General features: G+C 50.4%; 2 protein-coding genes across 29 annotated transcripts in view; one reads left to right on the forward strand and one right to left on the reverse strand.

Moving 5' to 3' along the window:
* The window catches only part of LOC111844342 (uncharacterized protein C3orf20), a 16599-nt gene extending 10470 nt beyond the window's left edge, over positions 1-6129 (forward strand). For 18 of the 26 annotated variants that reach the window (XM_072710012.1, XM_072710028.1, XM_072710021.1 and 15 more), the window contains 6 exons: positions 1108-1250; positions 1415-1532; positions 1632-1751; positions 1915-2555; positions 4185-4256; positions 5322-6129. In XM_072710012.1, the coding sequence (XP_072566113.1) occupies positions 1108-1250; positions 1415-1511 (240 nt within the window). In that variant the 3' untranslated portion in view covers positions 1512-1532; positions 1632-1751; positions 1915-2555; positions 4185-4256; positions 5322-6129. Of the gene's footprint in view, positions 1-339; positions 588-1107; positions 1251-1414; positions 1533-1631; positions 1826-1914; positions 2556-4184; positions 4492-5321 lie in introns of those variants that run through there. The other 8 variants (XM_072710005.1, XM_072710007.1, XM_072710008.1 and 5 more) reach the window with 8 other exon arrangements.
* On the reverse strand, positions 1886-18370 carry vezt (vezatin, adherens junctions transmembrane protein). Of its 3 annotated transcripts, none has more exons than XM_023812754.1 (12): positions 18237-18370; positions 16392-16529; positions 13062-13151; positions 12277-12455; positions 11254-11538; positions 9805-9942; positions 9180-9327; positions 8137-8471; positions 7636-7829; positions 6323-6423; positions 5343-5550; positions 1886-4406 (listed from the first exon to the last, which is right to left on the reverse strand). In XM_023812754.1, the coding sequence occupies exons 1-12, from the start codon at positions 18270-18272 to the stop codon at positions 3877-3879; spliced, it is 2382 nt and encodes a 793-aa protein (XP_023668522.1). In that variant the 5' UTR covers positions 18273-18370; the 3' UTR covers positions 1886-3876. The 3 variants fall into 3 exon arrangements, with proteins under 3 accessions (XP_023668522.1, XP_023668521.1, XP_072566135.1); XM_023812753.1 differs by having other exon boundaries at positions 9805-9954; XM_072710034.1 differs by lacking the exons at positions 16392-16529; positions 18237-18370 and adding an exon at positions 16114-16191 and having other exon boundaries at positions 9805-9954.
* Positions 18371-18476: the final 106 nt, after the last annotated feature.

The following is an 18476-nucleotide window of genomic DNA, read 5'->3' on the forward strand; positions in this document are numbered from 1 at the left end:
CTGTGAAATCTGAAAATGAATAATCGGAAGTCATGTCTATTTTTAGGGAGCCAAACTCAATCAAAGTTGCGGAGGGGGTGTCACTGTTAGGCCAGGATAATTTGTGAAACTAGAGTCATGTGAGGAGAAGAGGAAAAAAAAAAATCATAAGCAACAACTGTGTCGTCATTTGTGTGACTACTGAGGGTGTGAGACAGCGATGAGAGAAAATCCCAACCAGGAACTAACTGTTGGTTTTACATTCCGAAAAACAGGCTGATTAAACACAGTGGTATTTATCTAACAGAGGCAAACTAAATTCTTAAAAAAGGATGACAGATAGCCTATCTGTTTATTCAGCAGACACACTGACTCATCCAGCTTCCTCTCAGTGGCTTTTTGATGGTTCCTCATGCCTGGTTTCTGCTGAAGACACGCAGGTGACGCTCGTAGTGGCCCACCAACCACACCTCAAGAATCTCAGCTTTCCCAGTATCTCATACGTCAGCTTGTGGTATGGAGTGGTAGAGCCAGGATGGAGTATGGCGAGGTTCTGATGATGAGGCAGAATATGTCGGCGGGGTTGCCACCGTCCAGCGTCGGTTCAGGTGACATTCGCAGCTTCCTCCATCCGGCAGATACAAAACGGGGGGGCTGGTCGAGGTGTGGATGTTTTCATAGCTGTGGGTCCCCCACTCCACCCCCATGGGCTCTCAGCCAAACTAGCACGTCGCAGGGAAATGGGTCCATTCCTCCCACGCCGTGTCTCCCTGTCCGGGCCCCCGGACCGGCTCACTTTCTTCCTTTCCCTCAGCCTACCAGGGTCTGGTCCTTGAACTGACTCTGTGGCTGACAGACAGGTGCTTCCTGGTCTCTGCTGCACACATGTAACCCCTCCCCACAGCTGAAAGACTAAACATCACAGGCCATTTGAAGGGAAACTCTGCTAAAGACATGCAGATGAGGATACAGGCTGTACAGACTATTGAAGATTTTAAAGAGATGGCTCCCTGACAACCACTTCAATGGCACTTCACCCAGAATTAAAGGGGGGGAGGGGAGTTCTGGGAACAGAGTCCCTTTGCTGTGGTGCTGAAGGAGGCTTTTTTGGCTTGGTTGTGTTGGCAGATGTACATCGGTGGGAAGCTGCTGTTTGCAGATTACATAACTGACGATGGCAGATGTTCGTCCGAGGACCTCCAGAAGCAGATGGCCAGAACGCTGGAGGCTTACCGTCGTGGTCATTGCCTGCCTCCTGACTACAGGTTCAGGTACATTGAATTTGGCTACAGGAAGGGCTACGGTCACCTGCCGTCGATTCCACCCGCTCAGGAATGAACACTGATATCAGAAGCTCTTTGCTGGAGTATTCTGGGTGTAGGGAGGATAATCCCTGATGCCACAGAGGAAAGACCAAGTGGCCTGTTGTCATCAGTCCTCAGGTGGGGCGCCCAAGAGGAAGGGGCTGCCAATCCTACTACGCAGGGGCTGGGAGTGGACCAGGGCGTGGGAGTGACTCTGCCAGAGAATAGGGAGCCACAGATGCGCGCCGGGTACTGGTGCCAATCCCTGCATAGACATGTGTCTGCCTGCCTGTACGCTAAGCCTGAGAGGCTTTGCTGAACTGATGCACACACACTCTGTTTCTACAGGCCACCTGTTGCAGAAGAATCAGAGTCACTGGCACTACAGAGGAGCTGGCTGCAGACCGAGAGTGCCCTCGGCTATACTGTTCTCCCTACCCAATGAGAGGAACCTATGCGTGGATTCAGGCATGGACTCTAGCCCCAGGCTTTGAAGACTAGGCCCTGATTTGCAGGCTACACTGCTGCTACCAATTACCCAAGTGGGAAAATGTCTTGGGAGGGAACACCGGGGGTCAAATGAAAAGGGGACAGTGGCGCGGTGTCCTTAAAAGGTTACTTTATTCATCAGATGAGAAGTACAGAGGAACAGCAACTAACTTCACTGGCTGAAGTGTCATAGAGACGGACAAGGCAAACAGGAGGCAGAGAGAAGCACAGAGACCCAGACAGGGAGTCAGCGGACCCTGGGTTGGCTCCTACAGGTTCGGCGCCACCCAGACGATGGAGGCAGGAAGGGAAAGCTCCCGAAACAAAATGATGATGATACCGGGATGGCTGCATTTAGAGAGGATAGTAGCACTGGTGCTGGCTGTGAAGCGGTAAAGAGCTGCCCCGCGACACCAATTGTCCAAAGTGAGGTGGCCAGTGACGTAATATTCCTCGAATCCATCTCATTCGCATGCAAGACTGTTTAATCTGGTTTACCGTCACACCGGAAACTATAAAACAAATGTTTCATTCCTGTATCATCCGATTATCATAATAATACCATTTTAGTGCTCAACAGAATAAAACTTTTGTTAGCAAAAACAAATCCCAGGCAAAGAATTGTCCACCAATTAGTGTAGCTAAAGGTTTATCTCTGTTTTCTTACAGGTGTCAAATAAAACTCAGTTAAAAAGCAGAGGGAGTCAGAAAGAGATGAATTAGAGGATGGCAGCATGTGGGAGTCAGATTCTGTGGAGGATCAGTGATTCACAATAATATTGAGTGAGTGCAGTTGGGAGGACAAAAAAAAAACTAACCCATGTGACAGTAGTTTGGCCACATGCTGCATTATCTCGTCTACCCACAGTCCCTTGTGAAAGACTTTTGTGCACCAGAGTTCTTGAAATAGCATGCCTCACTCATGAAAAGCTTAAGGAAACAGACAATGTACAGATAAAATACCACTGGTTTACAGAAATGCCCTCCCCCCACCCACTGAAACCCCAGACTGTCACTGTAAGCATTCACCCGATATCTGAAGGTCCCATGTGACGACCCGTCAGACTTGCCGGTAAACTTCATAAAGGAGAGCGGGGCCCTCACAGCTGTAGAGGAAAGCGTGAGTGAGATGGCCCTGGAGCGCCGTGCAGGCCCAACAGCATGCCAAACCACATGGGGCACATTTTTAAAGAGGGGGAAAAAAACTTTTTTTTTTTTTTTGATTGCACATTTGGTGAATCAGCTCATAAAATGCCACTACAATAAGTATAGGGCGCCCTCTGCCAAGAGACAATAAGACACATTCACGCGCTTAGTAACATCTTTACATTCGGAGCACGGCTTGCAGAGGAGAAAATGTACCTGAGAATTTTCCATGGATTGTAAACACATTAACATTCTCCTTCCCCCTCCTTCCACGACCCAAACTGCTACTATATATGAACCTGAACAACCCCCTTCCCTTCCTCAATTAGCAAGGCTACCTGAATGAATTGGCAGACCATGGAGGGGAATCCATCCAGCTGTTACTTTGGGGGTTAACCCCAAAATTAGCACATTAAAAAGCAGAAATGTTTAAAATTTGAATCCTCTAATATCCCCTCAGCACTGGCCTGTGGAATTCCTAGGAGAAACATTTGCACCATAAACAGAGTCTCTGAATAGCCAGCAAAGTATAGAAATATGGCCCCCAAATCCTTCAGGAAAGGCAAAGGATTCCACCCAGGGCATGACGACCGGTTTGGGTTAGGGTCCGGACTGAGTGAACCCTACACTGAAGCAGAATCCCTGAGCGGGAGTGGAGAGTGCTTTCACGGGTCTCTCTCTCTCTCTCTGGTGGTAGCTGCCCAGGGGAATTGTGGGAAGGGAGAGCGATGAATGGTTGATTTAGAAGTAATGACTCGTGACGACAACCAAGTAAACTTTTACAAAAATACAGTAACTCTGAAAGGATAAAACAAAACTACATACACATTTCAACACGTCACAAAAAAAAACTAAAAATTGGGTATTTGTTAAGGAGAATTTCAATAAATAACAGAAAAATCCTCAAATAAATATCCTTGCCTACACTGATTTTTGATAAAGCAGACCTGTGAGTTGTCTAGTCCTCTTCCTGTTTGTCTTGCTTCTGTACCAAAGTATACGAGGTCATCCTATCTTCTTCCTGATCATCTTCATCTCCGAATGTCTGCTCCTCCATGGTGGTGAAAGAGTGAGACCGGGCCGCCACTTGGGCTGCGAGGGCGGAGCTGAAGCTGAGGGTGGCCGTGCCGTGTATCTCTGAAAGTCTGTCCATCACGGAGAGTGTGGGTGGTCTCCCCACCAGGGGGCGCCCTGTTCCTCCCTCCCCGTCTCCCTCCCCCTCAGTTCCATCATACTGGTAATGGACGGTCTCTCCTTTGTCATCAGGAATACCTGCGCAGGCCTTGTCCTCTCCCACCTCCGACTGTCCACAGCAGAACTCTGTCTCTGCCCTCGTAGGTAAGGGATCTGATTCTTCTGTGTCCTGCTCTGGTGCCCGATTCTCACCCTCCACATTGTTTCTGACCCCGCCCCCTGGGTCCAGAGGGGAAGGGTCCACATACCCGCAGGGTTCCATCAATGTTGCAGGTGCTATAGGCATCAGGGCAGCTGTGAGACAGATGGGAGAGATCACTGGTAGCCAAGTCTATGCAAGGGAACCAGAGTAGCTGTTTCCAGCAGTATGAAGTCAAAGGTGATGTAATTCTAACCAGCTGTACTAGTGGTTTTCAATTGAACTGATTTTAAATTTACGTACCATTCATTCATCGGAAAAAAACTGCAGATGGTGTAAAAAATGAAAGGTGTTTAGAAACAGTAAGATTAGTATTGTTCTCACTGAAAGGTCACCAGACAATTTGTTTGCAATCAGTAAAACATTATTCAAAAATATACCTAATAAATTATTTGGTGTAGTGGAAAAAAAAAACTCCCAGTTAGAAATGGGACAGTAAATGTTGACATATACGGCCTAATATAGTGCACCATTACACATTACTGGGTCCCTGCTGACTGGTTCCACCGCAGTCTGCGGGCGATGATGTCACGGTATACTGTGACAACACTCTGAGGGCAGTCACATGACCATGTAGATTCCAGCCAAGGCTGCTGGCACTGCGGTACAAAGCCACCATCCACCACCTCCGTGCTACCACACCTGGGTTCAGGGGTCCATGAGTCATTTCATCAAGGCACTTTATCAGTTAAAGGTGGGAGTCAAAGAACTTACTAGAATGTGGCTTGTGTGTGTGTTATATATAAATTACATTATGAGGACATTTGTGATAAAAACCTGTTATTTTGATGTTTACTTTATAAAAATCTATGAATGCAACCAAATAACTAAAAAACTACCAAAAGTATTGTAGCTTGTTTGGTAAGGATAGGGCTGGGTGGGTGTTAAGGTTGTCATTGTTAGAATTAGGGTTATGCCCATAAAAATGAATGGTCTCCACAAAGATATGAATACAAACATGTGTGAGTGTGTGTATTAGAGTGGGTGCCCTCTGTGTCGTGCACTGGCAGGATGTCCTTGTGCCCCCGTACCTCGATCGCTGAAGAGCAGCTGTTTCCACTTCTGCCGCTCGACGTCAGAGGCGCGCAGGCCCAGCACGGACTTCAGCTCCAGCAGGACACGCCGCGACGACTCCTGCTCTCGCCTTTGCTGATCTCGCTCCTCCGAGGTCAGCCGGTCTGAGGCGGAGCACCGCCACTCCCCGTCTGAGTCCGAGTCCGAGGCATACGCCTCCAGCTCCTGTCCGGTAGGAGTGCAGAGGGGTGACAGTCACTCAGCGGCAGGGCCAGTCAAAGCCAGGACCGCACCCACAGCCTGTATCCCATGTGTGCCAACACCCACAACACCTGCCCTGATTACTACCCCAGGTCTGACAGGTCACAGAGGAGCCTTGAAGGAGCCTGAAAGTTAATTTTACCAAAATGTCAGCCATTCATCGGTCATAACTGTAGTATAGCCATACCTACTGGGACACCGTTGGCTTTTCTGAGACACTGTAATTGACCTTCACCAATCGGGGTGGAACTAAAACAAGACCTCAACTGTCCAGGAGGACAGTTTTCTGCTGGGACACAGCACTAGTGACTCGGTGCCGTTTTGTTGTGTGCTGTAAATCTGTGATTCTTAAGTGTGGTATAAACATGAGGTTTTTCTGTTGCATTGGCTGTTCAGAGGCGATTCAGGTTGTCACCTCATGTGGAGTGCAACAGCATAGTAAGTTACACGGTCAGTTACTGAACCCCCCCTCCCCCAGGTCTCTAGAGGAAGCAAAACATGTAATTGTGTCATTAAATGGTCATAAGATCAGGAGCCACAGGAGGTAAATAGTGTCTTACTGAGGCAGCCTTAAATTCCGGAAATCACAGAGAAGCCAGAACACTGGGAATCGGATGAAACGATTGAGGAAGGAGCCGCCAGAGGCCCTGGCATCCCTGCCATGGAGCGGGATCTGGGTGGGGGAAACCAGGCTGTGGGGGAAACCTGTACGAGGAGGATCAGGCGGAGGCGGGACCTGCTCCTCGGGGACGGGGTCTTGGTCCTGGATGAGGGTGATCGGGCGTGGCGGGGGGGCCAGGAGGGTGAAGGTCCTCTCCTCTGGAGACTCGGGGGTTCCTGAGAGAAATGTGCATATTACCCAGAAGGCAGCGTGCTATCTGCAGGCCATGGGAGGTTTTCAGGTCATAATTCCAGAAAACAGGAACTTAAATAACCTAACACCCAGGGACACATTATTAATGGATAAACAGTGCAAAGTATGTCCACAGTGAAGACAGAAGCCTCTGCAGGCTCCAGTAGACGTTTATGGGTCAAACAAAACCAAGGTAGTAATCAGCTTGATGACATGGGTTCTGGGAATGCGGGGGGGTGGATCGACATTTTAATTTTCTTTCGAGACATTGTGCCTCCCCCCACCAAAACACACCCACTCTGGTTGATTTATGGCCCCTTAAGAGTGGCTGTCTCAATAGCAGCAGATGGAAACACTTATTACATTCAAAAACAATAAAACTCCCCAGCAGGATGTTTCCCTGTAAGCTCCGCCCCATCCCCCCCCCCCCCCCCATGTATTTACCCCACCCCCTAATCTAACAGGAGACAGACTGACTCGCCGGCAGCACCCAGAGGCAGTGCCAAGCGGGAAAGGTACTGGTGACATAACACCTTAACACTGCATTGTCCCAAGTCCAAAAGGGCCTCACTGTGACCACTTCCGCTAACAAGGGACATCCAGTCATGTGACCTGAGAAGAACCATGCAAGACAAGGGAGGGTGCCATTGGTGACCCTCAGTGGCTTGTTAATGCCAGCAGGAGGCGGCAATGTGTTTGGATTTTATGTCAGCTGTGAACCCCCCCAAGTTCTTGAACAGATCACATAACCACTGAGCTTTGTGCAAGCTGACATCACCAGGGTGATGTGATAAAATGTGGTAAATAAGGCATCAGAGGAGCGAATTCTCCCTGAAAGACGGACATAGAGAGGCAGGGTGACCCAGACAGTTGCTGAGTCTCTAATCAGGTGGACTGACACCTCTCCATCATCATTTTCTATCTTTGTACACAAAGCATGCTACTTCTCTATGTGCCGTCCCGAACACTGCCGAAGAATGGAGCTCTGAAACCCACAAGGGGCGGGATTATCAAATGGATTAATCTGCTTCCCATTGGTCGCCTTATCAGCTCCAGCTCAGTTAAATCAATCAGTGACTGACTGGGAAATCCGGCCCATCAAGTATGAAACATTTTGCTCATTTGTTCTACTGCCACTGAGGATGTGGCACTGTGGGTGGTCAGGCTGGGCATGGCTTTCCAGGCAGGCCCCTCACCTGGGCAGTTGGTCGCTCGGCACAGCATTCGCTCCACCTGTGCCACCGTCTCCTCCCAGCAGCTCGCGCTGGCCTGCATGTGGGGCTGCAGGAAACGCAGCCTGTCCTGAAGCTCCTGGTAGCCCACCCGGGTCATCTCCATCGTCTCCCGGGAAACCATCAGTTTTTCCAGCTCGTCCTCCAGTATTATCACTCTAGAGGGTGTGGGGTGTGAAGTGAAAGCAAAACTAAACATTGGCATTGTAAAAAATGTCACCTGACAGCATTTCCATGGCACATACCAGAAATGTTCCAGAATCCTCTTCAGTCAAGTGACAATCCCTATATTGTCACATAGCTGTCTTTTTAGTAATTGGCTTGTTACACGTTAGACCTGTCTGTTTATCCCAAGTTTCTCCCGTTAAACTCACATACTCAAAGTATGACAAGCTTCCCTGTGCTGGATAGCAGACATGCAGGAACCCTAAGGGCCAGCCTGCGAAAAGTCGGCAGGCTGCGTACTCGTTGAGAAGGGCCTTGAGGTGGAGCTGCAGGCTCCGGACGGACGTGTGCAGGCTGTTAAGCTCACAGCACTTCTGGCGGGCGCGGCCAACCCGATCGGAGCTGTGCGCCTGCAGCTGCATCTCGAAGTAGCGGTGGAAGTCGTAGCTGCGCTGCAGGTCGCCCAGGCTGCGGGACAGCACCCCATGCAGTGGCTCCGTCAGCCTGTTGATGGCCCGGTACGCCAGCCCCCTGCTGGCACGCCAGGGTGGCTCCTCCTCCCGGCCAGGCGACAGAAGTAGCGCTAGGCGACGGAAGAACTCGGAGCTCTGGCTGACCCACAGCTGGAAGAGCACCTGCCGACCACAGAGGACATTCAGCACGTCATAGGGAGAGTGTCGTCACAGCACGTGATGTTAATCTCTCCTCACTGGACCTGCATCGTGTGGCCCAGCCTGAACCAGCCCAGCTGGACCCCTGTAACCACGATTTGACCCAGTTCTGACAGGCCCAGTGTCAATAACCCCTGACACCAATGACTGGTCTCCAACTGCAGTCCAGGCAGCTGTCACATGACCTGGCAGGCAGCCTGCTATTTAACACAGCTTACGGAAGTGCCCTGGGCCATAAGCGCACACGGGACCAGTGTCAGCATCAGAGTTAAATTCATAATGACAAGGAAAAGAAAAGTAAGTGTCATTACGGAATCCGGTTCCATGGAAACACTGGGAGCCGACATTAGGGTCGAGATGTATACAGGAAGTCTGGCAAGGCTGCAGCCAATAAACAGAACACAAAATTTACCCACATCTGTGTGAAACCCTCACACAGATAATGTTGATATAAACTTTCCCTAAAACTCCCATACTGTCTGCTGTTCTTGAGAAATGAATGTTTATAGTGCCCACAAGATGGGAGAGTAACTGCAAAAGAAGTGAACGTCAGGGACTGAAGGCCCAGCAGAAGAGGAGAGAGGGATGAACAGAAGGAGGAAGGAAATGAGGAAAATGGTCTGAGGCAAGACGTCAAGAGGGAGGTGGGGTCAGAGGTCAGGGGTCGCTCACCTTGAGGGCAGGGAGGCTGTAGTCGTCAGTCAGTTCCTGCGCCTGTTCGTCAGACAGAGGCTCCTCCCCCAGGCCTAGGCCCAGCTCCCTCAGCGGCACCGTAGAAACGTAGTTTGTCACGTTGTCAATCTCCAGGGTCAAGGGGTACGTAGCAGACTGGGTTAAGGCAAGCGGACCTTGGTGTCGGACCCCGAAGCCATCGATCATGAGCCAGGAAGCGCGAGACAGGCTAACAGGCCGCTACGTCCCAACATGCCATTTGTTTCCCTGGGTTCTGAACAACTGAGTCATTTGGAGAGGAAGTCAGATAGAGAGCTTGAGAGGAAGATGACACTCATCCAGGCTGTGACACAGTATGCATAAAAGCAGAGTGCCACTCCATTTAACATAATCGCTCGGGTGAGGAGCAGAGCCGTCCCTCTTGCCAATGTCTACACGGACACGGCGGCTCCACGACACGCTGCCATAGCAGTTATACCTCTATTAGAACTGAGAGGATGGGGGAGGGGGAGAGGGGTGGGTCTTTCTAGAGCTTGGACTCGGTCCAGCTGAGCTGACCTGGTTTTCCTGCCTGGGTTGCCATGCTGTCCAGTGAAGGGGGGGCAGGGAGGCTGCAGAAGGATATGACTTGAGCATGTGGCAGGTGGCCAGGCGGGCAGCGCGGAAGGCGGCTCTCACGGCTTTGTAGAAGGCTTTCCTCAGGCCCAGCAGCTGCTGGCCGCGAGGCTGCCCGGCCTTCTTAAAGGGACAGGCCGCACTGACCCTGTCGAGCAAACTTGGAAGAGTGAAACGTGATACAGACTGTGCAGACATCCCACGGTGGCTCTGTCGCAACACACAGCAGCGTGCTTCCCCAGCGGCGGGTGCGTGCGGCACGGGGCTAAGACACGCTAATGCAGGGCGGGAGGCACACGAGACACCACCGATGGCCTTCGCTGTCCTGCGCATGCAGCTGTACCTCACGCGCACAGGCAGGCAGGCAGGCAGGCAGTCAGGCGGACAGACTGTCTTAACTATCAGTCAGAGCTGGTAACACAAACAGAGATGGGGATGGTACACAGGATATGATGTCATAGGTGGAAGGAAGAAGACGTGATATCAGGAAGCTGGAGGGACAGAAGGTCAAGAGAATGTAAACATGTCTGGAAGAGTAGACATGGAACACGCACTCATTAATTTGACACTATATTACCCAGAACACCCTTGCAAAACACACATATTATAAGTAGAGCTCCTGTACATTCTCACAAATGACTGTTCCATATAACTCTGACAAAACTATTCTAGTTACTGTATATCTATGGCTAATGGGCACGAGATTCCAGTTTGTGGCATGTCCATGTCAAAAGGGATCAAGCACTTCAAGACTCCTCCTGCATGGATCCAAACTGCCCCCCTGCTCCACAGAACCAGTCCCCCTTAATCCTGATGCAGTGAGAGACAGAGTCTTATCCAAGAACATACTAGGTATGCGGGGAGACTGGTACAGCCCAAAAGGAATGGGGCATTATGGGAGAATCCTACAGGAGGTTGCAAGTCGCGGATGGTTTTGTGAGGACTGTATTTATAGTGAAATATATGACAAAGAGCAAGGGACAGCACATGCCCTGGACACAACAGTTGTGATAGGGACAAGGGGAAGGCACCAGTGAGACAGGGACAGAACAGGTGAGACAGGGACACAGAGACAGGCCTGGTGCGACAGGGAGGGACAATGGGAGAGAGCAGATGTGATAGAAACACAGGGACCAGTAAGACAGGGACAGTGCAGATGTGACACAGACAAAGGAAAAGAGCGGGTGTGACGGGGACAGAGGAACAGAGCGGGTGTGACGGGGACAGAGGAACAGAGCGGGTGTGACGGGGACAGAGGAACAGAGCGGGTGTGACGGGGACAGAGGAACAGAGCGGGTGTGACGGGGACAGAGGAACAGAGCGGGTGTGACGGGGACAGAGGAACAGAGCGGGTGTGACGGGGACAGAGGAACAGAGCGGGTGTGACGGGGACAGAGGAACAGAGCGGGTGTGACTGGGCCACAGGAACCATGGGACAGGACAGGCAGTGGACACTTACAGCGTGAATCCGCGGGAAATGACCTCCGTCTCCTGGATGAGCCGCAGCGACTTGCGTGCCAGGCTGGTCAGGGTGCGGCTGCTGATGGCCAGCTGTTCCAGCTTCTCCTGCTGGAGACACATGGTCTTCTGCAGACATGTTGCCTGCCACAGGCTCCGCCCCCGCAGCACAGCCAGGGCCCCCAGGAGCATCAGCAGGGACAGCGACGCCGCCAGGCCCAGCCCGTTCTCCAGCACCAGTAGGCCCATCAGCACAGCTACGAAGCCCACAAGCACGGACACATCCCTGGGTAGAGACAAGTCCACACATGAGCTCCCTAGACAGCCCCGTCTTCTGGACAAAAATTCCGGCAATTATCCAAGGTCACAACACATATCAATCACTGGACGGGAGTTTAAAAAGCAGCAGTTTGTTTTTAAAACACCTCAGATCACTGGGGCCAAACTGCCAGGCAACTACACAAAAGTGTAAGATCCTTCACAAGGAACCAAGCAGGAAAAGCAGAAAATCCCCAGCTGCTAAATGGATGAGAAGTGACTTTGGGAAGGCGTGCAGAAATGCAGATGGGGGCCTGACACTGACATTTGGGGTAAAGGAGAGAATGAGTCAGAAAACAGAACAGAAAAATCCACCCATCTTTCAAATGCCTATCCAGTGCCAGTGCAGCGTCTCGGTGAGGGAACCTGGTCCATGGGGAGCCGGTATGGCTGCGGGTTTTTGGGATGATCCATCAATCAGCCAATAATAAAACAGTGGTTCCCAACTCCAGTCCCGGACACCTGCTGTTATTGGCTGACTGAGAGGCCATTTCAAAAACTGCATCCACACCAGCCCTCCGTGGATCAGGTTCCTCTCCAAGACCTAGAGCCTAGAGAGGATATAAAAATGCAAGGCTTTTATGAGCAAGGTGTTAACCTAAGAGAGGAAGACGACAAGATAAGAGGATGGAGAAAAGGACACTGAACAAGAAAAAGGAAGGGATAGTGAGAGAGGTAGACAGAGAAGATGTTTTCCGAGCCGTACCAGAGGGAAGGTGTGGCGAGGAAACGTGGGGCAACAGTATGAGGACGGCTGGGGGAGGAAGACGACGAGCCCGTGGTAAGGATGCTGGGGTCCAGCAGCTCGATGAGCTCCACATCTTCCTGGAGGAGCACGTCCTGTTCCAGAATGGTGCGCAGCGAGTACTGCTGAAAAGCCACGTCCTGGAGAGGAGGACGATGGTCAGCGAGCAGGTGAACATGTGTGTACACACACACACACTCAAGAACTCTTGCTCACTGATCAGCACACTGAGAGAGACATGTTCAGCGAGCATTACAGAGACAGACACATACTCACCCATCACCACAGAGAGAGAGACACGCTCACCGATCACCAGAGAAAGAGAGAGAGAGAGAGAGAGGGAGAGGGAGAGAGGGAGGGAGAGAGGGAGACCACGCTCACTGACCACCACACTCAGACACATAGACACATGGACCATCATATACACTTTGTCTTTCACTGCATGTTTCCATATGTGCTGCTCAGATACAGCAAACCCATTCCTAACAATTAGGGTGAAACATGACAGCTGTAGCAGTAACTATAAAAAAAAAAACTTAAACTTATAATCCCCCTTTCCCCAGGAACTGACTTTGATTTTATCCATTAATAAGAAATATACCAGCATTCAAAAATGAGCCATTTCCTAATCTTACACTAACTTGCTGAAATGCTATAATTCCGCGTGATGACAACACAGAAACATGCCAGATTCGAGCGCGGCTGCTCATTGGCTGTTGGCCCGTCGTATCCGTGACGACCCTTACCAGCTGTTGCTCCAGACTGTCAGACATGACACCTTGGTGGAAGGGGTTCAGCTTTCTCACGGCATCAGCCAGTCTCCAGAATAGGCTTTCCTGAAAGTTGGGGGGAGGGGTGGAGGGAGAAACCCAGAGGGTAATGATCTTCAGAGCTCTTCCAAATCCCTGCAAAGGTCAGGAGACCTTAAGCAACCAGTGGCAGGACTGGCTCCTCAGGAAATAAGCTGTCTGGGAGTTCCCTGTGTCGCCAGACCCACAAAATCCTAAGTCAGCCTGCTAAACCTCCAGCAGACCCCCGTAACCCACACACTGCCCCCTGTCAACCCCCCCAGCGGCCAGGCATGCACCTACTTCACCAGGTCACAAACGAAGGCTTCACCCGCTCAACATCGCCCGCGGCCTTCAGACACCGTCGAACCACCAGAGCACAGTGTTACCGCTGCGTTACCATGGCCACAGGGGCCACACATACGGGGTTCCGTGTTCCTGGCCGGCACTCCGTCTCCACACAGTGCGGGTTTAGGGTTCCACCGGGGGCCCCGGTGCACCGCCGTGAGGAACAGCCGCTTTCAGGAGCCAACAAAGGGCCTCTTTTCATCTGCTGCTCCTTCCATTTACTCTCTCACTCCGTGCCTCCCCCCCCCCCCCCCGGACTTTCCACAGTCCACACACACACACCTTCACAAAGCCCTTAACTTGGCAGGCTCTGAGTCTACACATAGCCTCATACAGGCACACACACACAAGCAGCCTGCTGTCTAGCAGACTGTAACGGGTCACTGAATCTCAACATACAAACAGACTCACCAACTGATTTTCTGAGTTTCCACAGCTGAAGGTACGTAGTTTTTAAGGATAATGTATTTATGTATATATGCACACAAGTGACGGCTTGATTGATACCACTGTGGACTAGGCAGTTCGCTTGACTGGTCTGTCAGCCGATCGCACTGACCTGGATGTGAGGACACAAAGTTATTGATTATCAATTCATCAATTCCAGCCTGATATAGGACCAGAGATGCATATTGACTAAAAGCAGAAAAAGCACTTTAATATTTAATACATTTCATCCATAAAGTCTGCAGGGTGATGTATTAGTCTGGAAGCCCCATTCTGACTCATTATACCACAGTCAGGGCCCTTATGGGAGAGAAGGTCTTGTAACTCAGACGTGTGCGACCTAAATGCATACCAACCGGTACGACATAAGCCTGTCCAGAATCAAGGGTTCAAGCTGTCCGCCTACTGGCACAGTTAATCTCTCACATACTTTAGGGATCACTCTGCGTGTGGGATGACTTACAGCGATGGGGGTGTGAGGACTGGGGTGTGTGTGTCTGTGAAAGCACACTGTCGGGTGGGTGGGGAGTGGTGTGGAAACAGACTTCTTGAGAAAGACCAGTCGGGGGGGAATTTTTTGGCAGCGATGACAATATGGGGAGATGCTCAGACAAACGGTCTGAAGGCTGTGGAGTGAGGCGTGTCTAGATGTGAAACCCAACTATCTGCTGAGCTGTGAATAAGACTCACACACATATGCGCACACACGATGCCACACCAAGCAGAGTGCATCCCAAACAACCAGTCAGCGTGCGATTCTCACGTTTATCTTGTCATAAGAACAGACAGGTTCTGGTACCATGCGAGTACGGATCCGGTTTCATAAACTAGAACTGAAGACAGCCCAGACGGTAAACGCCTAACTGATCTTAGATCAAATTTATGGGTGTGGCAGTTTTCGTTCAACCTATTTCATTATATCTTATCTTACTCTTCCTTTTCTTATACTTCAGCTATGCATATGTGTAAAAAACTAATTTCCCAGTCGGTCATTAATAAAGTACATCCATCCATCCAGTATGATCTGAACATTGCTCTACTTACCTAACCCAGGGGTAGTGAACCTAAGCCATAGAGAGCTGCTGTGGATGCAGGTTTTTGGGATGATCTCTCAGTCAGGCAATAATAAAGCAGTAGTTCTCAAACCCTCTGTTATTGGCTGACTGAGAGGACGTCCCAAAAATCCGCACCCACACCGGCTCTCCATGGAACAGGTTCCCTACCCCTGCCGTAACCAACTGACAGTGGACCTTCAGGAACAGCATCGATCGCTTGTGTCAGCATGTCTGGCTGAGCAGATGTGTCCTAATGCATATTGCTGGTAATGAGTCGCTGGCAGAGGCCAAAGAACCTGATTCTGTCAATCTGACCCTGAGGCCTGTGTGTGTGTGTGTGTGTGTGTGTGTGTGTGTGTGTGGGGGGGTTGAGATCTCCCATTTCAGCAAGAATTTATGCAAACACACACAGGTGGATACGAAAAAATACACACACACCCCGTTTCACCACTTCCTGGAAAAGGATTTGGATTCTGCAAGGCAGTACTAAAAACACGAAGATCCGGGCCGTGGAAGAACCTTCCACTGAGCACGGGCCTCAGATGGCACTGCTGGGTCACGGATACTAACCAGCAGCCTGCGGCAGGTGCCTCCATGTGCTCCAACTCCTCCTCCGCCGCTCCCACGCCATTCTGCGCCTCATTGCCGGCCTGCGGCACGGTGAAGCTGCACCCCCCATTGGGGCTACTGTCCGGCCACTCAACTTAATCAGAGTCACCTGGTGCCTGGGACCTGGGTAGCCGAACCCCCACCCCCGACTCACTATGAGAAATGGGTAATCCGTGCTGCCATCTCAGTCTCTTTCTCTCTCTCTCTCTCACACACACACCGCTACACACACACAGATACGCCGTGAGTACAAATCTGTGTTGGATAACAAACATCCCCTCCAGGGCTTGATTTAGACCCGGCGAGCAGGTGACAGAGAGGTCTCCATATGGTGACACTAAGCACCAATGCTGATTACCATCGCCTCTCTACCCTCTCACCTCATCAGCACTCTTTGTCCACCATACAGTGCACCTCGCAATCCACGCTTTACAACATAAAACCATTCTTCCAGCTGCATGCTGGCCTTCTCAAAATAAAATAATAAGACTTATATGAAAATGTATCTGCCTCCCCCTCCCCCAATCCTACCCACATCAGAAGCCACGTACTAAACGTCACAAATAGGTCACACCAGGAGATGACTGCAACAGCCTGGCGAGGAAGAGAAGGGGAGAGAGGACAGGAGACTGGATGGGGCGGGAAGAGGGAGAAAGAGGGAGGGAGAGAGAAGGAGGGAGAGAGTGAGAGACAGGGGAAGAGGAGGGTGGGGGTGAGTGAGTAAGTCAGGCCTCACGGAGTTTTTTGGACAGGAAAGCGATGACAGGATTTAGGAAGACTGGAGGGGAAACAGCAGGGGGCGTGAGTCAGGGGCAGCGGGGGCACTCACTCTGGGCGAGGGGGGGGCATCCTGCTGGGGGTGCCCCTCCTCCCCTTCGGGGCACCGTTCTTCCTCCTGTGAAAGCGACGGACATGCCTCGAAGTCTGTGTGGCCTAGATCCTGCAAGTACTGGAACAACGGAGAATTCTGGGGGAAGGTGGGGATAGACAGTGAGTGAGAGAGAGAGTCTTTAATTTAACACAAAACTCCAAAATGTGCTGTCCTGTCAGAGCTTACATTCAACACACAGGCAACTGGAGGGGGGAACAAAAAGAATTCAACATGCATTACAAAACATTTCTGTTGATTCAGAACAGACACAAACACTCGCAACCCTCACCATATACAATCCATCCCAGGCATTAAAAAAATCGTGCTTAACACAGAGTGAACTGCTCTGAATAGCTAAACACTCCCAATTCACAAATGGACTCAAGCCTTCGGAATACAGAGTATCCTCTGTAAGGAATCCGGTCCAGATTGCAGGTCCCCGTGGATTTCTACAGCTACAAAGTCTTAAGCTTTATTTTTGCAGCTTGTGAAACCCACATTTAAATTTGGGCGCAAAAGAAACGTTGAACTGAACTTGAGATCATAACAAAACATACGATCATCAAAATGCTTCAGCTCAATTTGAGTTCATGCATCCTGGCACTGTCAACAGAGTCACGACTGTCAAAAGCATCAAGATCATCAAATGATTCAAGACAGCTCAGTTGTAGTAACAAGATTACACAGATCGTACAGATGAATGGTGCAGTGTAACTGGGGAACCGCATGCAAGCAAGAACGGGGCTTTCAGCATAACACAGCAATCCATGTACAATCAACTGCTCTGCAAATGTAACATGGGTCCCAAAAATCATCAGTTCTCATAACAGAAACTACTTCAAATCCATATTTTCTCCCACAGATGTAACACCCTTTTTATTATGATCCTTTAAAGAATTAGTCAAAATGGCAGCATAAGAATGTAAATATTATCTCCTGCAACTAACATCTATTTAAGTGGAAGGATGCTTCAAATCACAACAAAGTGTCTGATGATACAAAACACATCACTGCTTCTGTTTTATCGAACAACAAAACCAGAATGGCAGGCAAATGAACGTGATCAGAATACCTACTAACATGTCCTATAAAATGGTACAGCTTAGTTAACTTTGCCTTTCAAAAATGAATGCTATTATCCTACAGTGCACAACACAAACTTAAGCTGCTGGGGGAGGGTTTTATCCGGGCTGCGAGGCAACAGCACCGCTTAAAACAGCTCCTGTAGCTGCAGCAAGAATTCAATGCTCTATTTTACTCCGTAAAAAAAACCACAGAAACACTGACCCATTTTCAGCCCAATGGAATTCATCTGAATGCGATGCGCATGGTTTGTGCACGGTTTAGGGCTGGTGAAGATGCTGAGCAGCCGACCTACCGGCCGGTTCACAGTCACACATTACTCCTGATCATTGTCTGTCTCCGCTCAATAACAAGCTAGTGACCCGCCCGCAGAGGCGGATCAGGCGACATGCACATATGCATGACAGCAATTCAGAAATCAGCGCAAAGAAAACGCAAGTTTACATATAATTGCACAGCCAGTCAGCCAGCCGCCAATCAGACTGTCAGATTACCATGCGTGGTAGCTATGAAGTAACGGGGACTGAATGGGCAGCGACGGCTAGCCGGCTATCACATCCAGCAAAACTACCACGATGCAATGACAACCCCGTGTCGCCCCTCTCCGCCAGGCCAAAATGCACGATTATTTTCGTGCGGTGACTGCCCCGCGACCTGCACAAAACGCGCACGGCGCCTTCACGTAAATCGTAATCGCCGAACACAAAACGCCGCACGAACCTCGAACACCACTTCTTCATCAAACTCCTCAGTCATCGCTCCTCGCCATGGGCATCCCGACCCAAAGGGATTGTGGGATTGTAGTCCGAGAATGCCGAAGGGGAACAGCGAAAAGTCATGCAAGCTCCGACTGCGCAAAGCGTCGACGCTGTGAAACTCGGTTTCCCATCATGCAAAGCGTAGCTCTTTTTGGTTACGTGATTAGCGTGGGGTGCCCCTAGTGGACATTCTTTGCAATTA

The sequence above is a fragment of the Paramormyrops kingsleyae genome, chromosome 3 (assembly GCF_048594095.1).
Source record: "Paramormyrops kingsleyae isolate MSU_618 chromosome 3, PKINGS_0.4, whole genome shotgun sequence".
In the NCBI taxonomy this organism is placed as follows: domain Eukaryota; kingdom Metazoa; phylum Chordata; class Actinopteri; order Osteoglossiformes; family Mormyridae; genus Paramormyrops; species Paramormyrops kingsleyae.

What these genes read in the sequence shown, in the direction of transcription:
- vezt (XM_023812753.1), bottom strand. Translation starts at nt 18,272, where the DNA reads ATGACTGAGGAGTTTGATGAAGAAGTGGTGTTCGAG. An exon ending in CTCGCCACACCTTCCCTCTG is followed by an intron (nt 11,539 to 12,276) that starts GTACGGCTCGGA and finishes GTCTCTACCCAG; the next exon opens with GGATGTGTCCGTGCTTGTGG. An exon ending in ACCTGCCACATGCTCAAGTC is followed by an intron (nt 9,328 to 9,804) that starts ATATCCTTCTGC and finishes CCAGTCTGCTAC; the next exon opens with GTACCCCTTGACCCTGGAGA.